Source organism: Rhincodon typus, chromosome 5, assembly GCF_021869965.1.
Source record: "Rhincodon typus isolate 14 chromosome 5, sRhiTyp1.1, whole genome shotgun sequence".
Taxonomy (NCBI): Eukaryota; Metazoa; Chordata; class Chondrichthyes; order Orectolobiformes; family Rhincodontidae; genus Rhincodon; species Rhincodon typus.
Genome location: NC_063336.1, coordinates 61,117,361 through 61,125,162, shown reverse-complemented (window position 1 = coordinate 61,125,162; position 7,802 = coordinate 61,117,361). Strand labels below are relative to the sequence as shown.

At 37.8% G+C, this 7,802-nt stretch overlaps 1 protein-coding gene across 1 annotated transcript in view; it reads right to left on the bottom strand.

Moving 5' to 3' along the window:
- Positions 1-5,036: 5,036 nt before the first annotated feature.
- The window catches only part of rspo3 (R-spondin 3), an 81,213-nt gene continuing 78,447 nt past the window's right edge, over positions 5,037-7,802 (bottom strand). Inside the window, exon 5 of the mRNA XM_048596973.1 lies at positions 5,037-5,912. Within this exon, the coding sequence (XP_048452930.1) occupies positions 5,707-5,912 (206 nt within the window). The 3' untranslated portion in view covers positions 5,037-5,706. The remainder of the gene's footprint in view (positions 5,913-7,802) is intronic.

Genomic DNA, 7,802 nt, shown 5'->3' with positions numbered 1-7,802 from the left:
ACTTTCCTACCTTTCCCCATAACCTTTGATTCTTTTACTGATTAAAAATCTATCACAGTCTTGTGCGGATGCAACATCTCTGCAGTAAAAAAATTCACAGATTCACTACCCTCTGAGAGAAGAAATTCCTCCTCGTCACAGTCTTAAATGGATGACCCCTTATTCTAAAATTATGCCGTCTGGTCCTAGACTTTTCACACAAGGGGAAACAATGCTTCTATTTTTACCATGTGAAGTCCCCTAAGAATATTATGTTTCATTAAGGTTTTGTCTCATTCTGCTCAGCCTTCTAAGTACAGCCTCAATCTCTCCTCATAAGAAAATCTCTACGATCACCTTAGTGAACCTCCTCTGGACTGCATCAAATGTGAGTATATCTTTCCTTAAATAAGGGGGATCAAAACTGTTCAAGGGTTCTAGGTATGGACTAACTACTGCCTTGTGTAAAACTTCACAATTTTTACATTCCAGTCCCTTTGTAATAAAGGCCTAAATGCAGATTTTGCTCATACCTTTCCAATTTGTTATACATAGTTGCAATGAATCAATAGAATCCCTACAGTGTGGAAACAGGCCTTTCGGCCCAGCAAATCCACACCGACCCATCCCCCTGTAATCCACCTAATATACACATCCCTGAACACTACGGACAATTTAGCATGGCCAATCCACCTAGCCTGCACATATTTGGACTGTGGGAGGAAACCGGAGCGCCTGGAGGAAACCCATACAGACACGGGGAGAATGTGCAAACTCCACAAAGACAGTCGCCCAAGGGTGGAATCAAACCCGGGTCGCTGGTGCTGTGAGACAGGAGTGATAACCACTGAGCCACCGTGCTGCCACTGCTGCCATTTCCTGACAGATCCATGTTTGCAAGTGGGGAAGGGTGGCATGTTCTGTCCTTTAAATTATATGCTTCAAACAGTTAAATATTTTCTCTACATTTTAATATTTAACAAATACTAGAAGTATAAAAGATTCCTTAATATGTGTACCTATGTTACAATAAAACAGGGGATTCATTTTCCAGTTACACAGTCCATGCAGATATTTGTGCTTTTCATTTTGAGCCTCTTAACTGTGCCCAGTATTAATTGCTGCTCTGCGGAATTCATCATCATTGGCTGGACCTTCAGTAGCCAAGGTCCAAGTTCTAGAATTCTTATCCTAAATCTCTTCAACTCTTTATCATCCTTGCAGTTGTTTCGTACACCCTCAATCTTTACCACAGTTTCAGTCACCTGCTCTAATATCTCCTTAGGTTTCTAAGGAGATATTGCTCTGAGATATTGCAAATTTTGCTCTGAGTGCTCCAGTGAAGCATTTTGGGACTTTTATTCTATTGAAAGGAACTATTTAAATACAAATTTTGATTTGATTTGATTTGATTTATTATTGTCACTTATACTGAGACACAGTGAAAAGTGTTGTATTGTTGCTAACCAGACAAATCATACCTTACCTAAGTACATCAGGGTAATTGGACAGAAATGTTACAGCGACAGAGAAGGTGCAGAGAAAGATCAGCTCTAATATATGAGAGGTCTGTTCTTAAGTCTGATAACAGCAGGGATGAAGCTGTTCTTAAATCTGTTGATAAAAGTAGTTTTGTTTCAATGGGAAAGTTTGTAGCCTCTTGAGCCATTGTAAAACTGGACAAAATGTGTTACAGCTGGGATTAAGAAAAAGATCATAAATGAGTTTGGCAGTGATGTTGAAAAGGCTTATAGGTCGAGAAGACTTACACATAATCTGAGTGAATTAAAATGAATCATTACATTGAGTATTTTTCTTGGTGGAAATCACAGAATTATGAGAAATTACAGTAAAAATAATATGAGAACACATTAAGGAAATTAGCAGAGGAAAAAATAAATTACTTGAAAATTGAATGCTTTTAAAGTGATGTCTTGAAAAATTGTCCAAAAGACTTCCCTTTATTTATAAGCAAATGTTGAAATAAGTAACAGAAACCACATCAAAACACAATTGTATCATTTTATCTTTAGAGTGATGAAAACATACATTTTTTTCTGACTCTTCTGCTCCACAAGAAAAAGGAGTTTATCAGAAATGCTTAGTCAAGATTATGCTTTTTTAAACATATGAATTGGGAATGATACAAGAGTCCCAAACAGAAGTTGAATGTTAATGTCAAAAACGAGGCTTAAATAGCTAAAATAGGTAAATTGCATTATAAAGAAAAACATATTTATTCAAAGATTTAAGGAAACAAAAATATGAAAATAAAAATGTAAATGTGGTATAAGCTTAAAATTATAAGATTATAATGTGTGACAACGTTGCTAGCCATTATGTAGAAGTATAGCATATTAATCATGCTATTAATCAAGCAAGTTGGTACATTAAATGGTCAATGTGGAACTGAGCCTTCTGGTTTGTGAGTATCTCAGTTACAATCTGATCTAACTGATCTCAGATGGATCTACATCTGTGTTTGTCTTTATCTCAAAATCCAGGGGAAATGTTAGCCATGGCCCATACTCACATATTTGGTGACCCTTGCTGGGATATAATATGAATATGAATATGATCTGTTTTGGGGCCACTGCTGTTTGTCATTTTTATAAATGACCTGGATGAGGGTGTAGAAGGATGGGTTAGTAAATTTGCGGATGACACCAAAGTCGGTGGAGTTGTGGATAGTGCGGAAGGATGTTGCAGGTTACAGAGGGACATAGATAAGTTGCAGAGCTGGGCTGAGAGGTGGCAAATGGAGTTTAATGCGGAAAAGTGTGAGGTGATTCACTTTGGAAGGAGTAACAGGAATACAGAGTACTGGGCTAATGGTAAGATTCTTGGTAGTGTGGATGAGCAGACTCAGTGTCGATGTGCATAGATCACTGAAAGTTGCCACCCAGGTTGATAGCGTTGTTAAGAAGGCGTACGGTGTGTTAGGTTTTATTGGTAGAGGGATTGAGTTTCGGAGCCATGAGGTCATGTTGCAGCTGTACAAAACTCTGGTGCAGCCGCACTTGGAGTATTGAGTACAGTTCTGGTCACCGCATTATAGGAAGGATGTGGAAGCATTGGAAAGGGTGCAGAGGAGATTTACCAGGATGTTGCCTGGTATGGAGGGAAGGTCTTATGAGGAAAGGCTGAGGGTCTTGAGGCTGTTTTCGTTAGAGAGAAGAAGGTTAAGAGGTGACTTGATAGAGACATACAAGATGATCAGAGGATTAGATAGGGTGGACAGTGGGAGTCGTTTTCCTCAGATGGTGATGGCTAGCACGAGGGGACATAGCTTTAAATTGAGGGGTGATAGATATAGGACAGATGTCAGAGGTAGGTTCTTTACTCAGAGAGTAGTAAGGGCGTGGAATGCCCTCCTGCAAAAGTAGTAGACTCGCCAACTTTAAGGGCATTTAAATGGTCATTGGATAAACATATGGATGATAATGGAATAGGTTAGGTTAGATGGGCTTCAGATTGGTTTCACAGGTCGGCGCAACATTGAGGGCCGAAGGGCCTGTACTGCGCTCTAATGTTCTATGTTCTATGTTCTATTAAGGATCAAGCTTAGCTGTTATTTCTTGTAGAGTTGCATCACCTGCTGTGGTTCATCATTCAGCCTTAGATATTAAAAACAGACATATGATAGATATACAGTCGGGTTGCTTCCATTCTTTACCATGTTAATGCTCAGGGAGGTAAGAAGAGAAAATAAAAAATCTCAAAAAGCAAGATGAAAAGTGAGTTAGTGAAGAATTTGTTCATTGCTGAGCAGCTATCTCCAAAAATAATCCTGGGATTAGGAATCATCTATGTTGCCTATTTCTGACAATTTTGAACTGTACTAGATCACAAAAGTAAGCACAGATAAGGAAATTAATAGCCTCAACTACTATAGTTCAGCCAAACATAGAAGTTTATGCTACCCGTTATATTAGGAATGTGCATGGTTTCAGGATTTCTTTCAAATTCACTCATTTGCATAACTACACAACCATTTTAAAATATTCTCATTTTTACCAGGTCTACAGATAAAATCCAAGATTTTAAAAAGCATTCTTAGTCAGATTTTCTGTAGAAAGAATCCATAGGATGCCTACAGTGTGGAAACAGGCCATTTGGCCCAACATGTCCACACCAACTCTGTGAAGAGCATCCCATCCTGACTCACCCCTATGTAACCCCTGCAACCCTGCATTTCCCATGGTTAATCCACCTAAGCTACACATCCCTGGACACTATGGGTAATTTAGCATGGCCAATCCACCTAACCTGCACATATTTGGACTGCGGAGGAAACACATGTAGACACGGGGAGAATGTGCAAACTCCACACAGGCAGTCGCCTGAGGCTGGAATTGAGCCCAGGTTCCTGACACTGTGACGTAGCAGTGCTAACCACTGGGCCACCATGTGTGTTGAGTTTGATCAACAACAATAAAAATATTTGTTAACCTAGCTGATTTCCCGGAATCTTGTCTTCCCTCACAAAGCCTTATTGACTGCACATGGAATTAATATAAACTGCAATCTTCCATTTTCATTTTTTCTCTGGTACACCAGAGAATGATAATTATGATAAGCATGAAATTGTACTGTGTAATATTAGTGATAAATGTATTTATAGGTTGATAAACAATGTTTCTGTTGGCTTTTAAAATGCCTTCATTTGAAGCAATGTACAAAATAACTTCTTTCTCATATCTGAAAATTTTAGTTTTATCACAATGTGATTTCAACTCAAAAATAAATAAGTGCAACTAGTTTTATGAATTCTTTTGAAACATTAAATTAAGAAGGAAAAATGAAACAAACCTACCAATATATGCCAGTGACAAGTAAATGGTTCTATTTGACCATTCTGGATTCTTGTCAAGAATGTGTAGCAAATTAAAGAGCTAGATGGTGGAGCAGGTCTTTATATCATTCCAGTCAGTCAAAATGCTTCCAAACTTATATGCAATAAACTACTACACAAGTAGTAATAATCTTCCAACCTACCTACCATAATGCTACATATAGAAGAATAGTCATGTCATAAACATACTCTGAGAATTCAGTAAAGGAAATATATTTTTTTATTTGAAATACAGGTGCTTTTAAGCAGTTTAGTGGCATCTGTTGACAACAATGACACTAGCTCAAGTGTGTGCACTGTTTCTTACAGAAGTCATAAACGGAAACTTAAAAACAATACTTTAAAAAGAATGTTAACAGTTGGTTCTCCGGGCTTCAAATGACATTTATTACATTCCTCTATATTACAAGGCAGCAATCTGTTAATAATTATGAGAAAAAAAAGAAAAAAAAAGATCCTATTGTCAATTTATACAGAAACCAGAACATGCACAAATGCACATCACATTTGATGAGGAATCTCCAGCACTGTGGCTGAAGACTTCCTTCCCTTAAAATGGAATCAGTTTTCTCAGTATATTTGGCTCTTTTTTAACCCTTAAAGGGCTAATTATGATACTTGTCCTAACCATCTGGAGTTCTAATTTAACATGGTTGTGCAGGGATTAATTATGTCTAATGTTGAATAAACGTAGGCATATCTACACTTTCGGCTTCAACTGTAGTCCTTGAAATGATTAGCAGTCTCCGTGAAGGTCAGGAGTAAGGATTAGAAGTAGGAACCCAGCACTGGATCCATTATACAGTGCACCTCTATAGGTTAGCTTGTTAATACATAGCAGCATCAGAAATCTCAGCAACCAAGTGAGGCTTTTAGTGAACAGTGCTCACTGTTGTGGATATCAGTTTCTTATTCTGCCCTCTTCGTTTCTTGTTTCCAGATTTTTCTTTTCTTACACGTTCTTCTCTGGTGTTTTTATTTTCTTTGCCCCTATTGTTATTTTTAGTTTGTTTTCCTTGCATTGCCTCTTTGTTGCCTTCTTTTCTTGATTTATTTTTCTTGTCGTTGCCCTTATTTCCTAAAATTAAAGAGCACATATTAATTACCAATAGACAAATTTAATGTTTATGACACAAAAATAAACAAAGAATGAGAAATGTTAAGAAATATATATCAAACTTATTTCTTCATCAGACCACAACGAATTTGCTTTATCATGAACATTACTCAACCTACTTCAGCAATCCCAGGAAGGATTAGGAAAAGCAAATCTATGGACAAGTTAACATGGTCAATCCACCTCACCTGCGCCTCTTTGGACTTTGAGAGGAAACCAGAGCACCCAAAGGAAACCCATGCAGACATGGGGAGAATGTGCAAACTGCACACAGACAGTTGCCCGAGGGTGGAATTGAACCCAGGTCCCTGGTGATATGAGGCAGCAGTGCTAACCAGTGAGCCACTCTATTGCACCTTTGTTTTTAAAGAGGCAGTGAAGAAAAATAAAGAAATACAGTAAGTACTCAATATGTCTCACAGCATCTATGAAAAGAGAAAGTGATAACTTTTCAGGGTAATGACCATTTATCAGGACTGTTTTGAGGGCAGTATTTCAGTTCAATAAAATATTATTTCTGGTAACTTATCATAGAAGCCCTATTCTACAGTTGTTCTTATGATAATAGATATATCTTCCAGTGGCTGGACTATAGTGAGGGTGGATTTAGATTAGATTGCCTCCTCCTCATGACCATTTGTGGCTGGGAAATATGTGAGGGACTGAATATAAGTCAAATGCCCCTTTCTCATGTTGGGCATAAAAGTGGCACATAAAAAGAATATTAAATGTTATTTGTATTTTGAAACAATTGTTTATAAATATACCACAAATTTTGGAGTCCAAAGCAACTTTGATGAACAGCTGTCAGATAATTTTGAAACAAAAGTTGAAAATATACCCACATCTCATGGAGAAAGAACCCAAATACCTTGATGAGTAATCAAGAAGGCTTGAAACTCAGACATAGCCACTGAAATATTGTTTGACATTCTCTTATAATGATGATATTACATTTCACAGCTGCACTACAAAAAGGTAGAAAAAAAAAGTTAAACACAATGAATGACACATCCTGAGGCCCTCGGATGCATTTCAGCATTTCTTAGTCATTGATGATAAAAGGACCCTGAGATCATTGCACTTCTGACTTATAGTATGTTTCAAACTATTTAGAGCAGTCAAGATAAAGGAGGAGGATTTTTTGTCCTAACCGATATGTCTTTGTCCTCAGTAGGAATCTTATCAGCTGGGGAATGCTTGCTTCCTTTGACTTTTTTATCCACTTTCATTCTGACTACTCAATTGAACTGTATCTCTGTCACAGTCACTGTGAAACAGCTTTGAACTCCTGTAAAGTTTCCATATTGTTTCTTGAACTTAAGGCTTAACAGTTACTTTTAGGAAACTACAGTTGTGGATAGTGCTTTGTGAAAGACTTGCAAAAGTACAGTAGCTACAAAGACCTCAACACTGCTGGTTATACAGTAACAGCATAATTTCAGTACACCTAACATTTGAGTATGCCGGGTCTACACCCCTCCTCAGAATTTTTTTCACTCCATTTCGTTCATTTCTTTGCTCACTAAAACTCACAGAAGGGGCCAATTCCATTGTGCAAACCTCTTTTCTCACACAATATAGTAAAACAAAGAACTGCGGATGCTGGAGATCTGACACAAAAACAGAAATTGCTGGCAAAACTCAGCAGGTCTGGCAGCATCCGTGGGAGAAAGCAGAGTCATTGTTCTGTGCCTGAAATGTTGACTGTGCTTTCTCCCCACAGATTCTGCCAGACCTGCTGAGTTTCCCCATTAATTTCTATTTTTGTCACTTTCCTCACACATCCTGTCTTGGTAACACTGATTCATCCTTTAGGACAGATAACATTGATAAAGTATCTCAAGAATT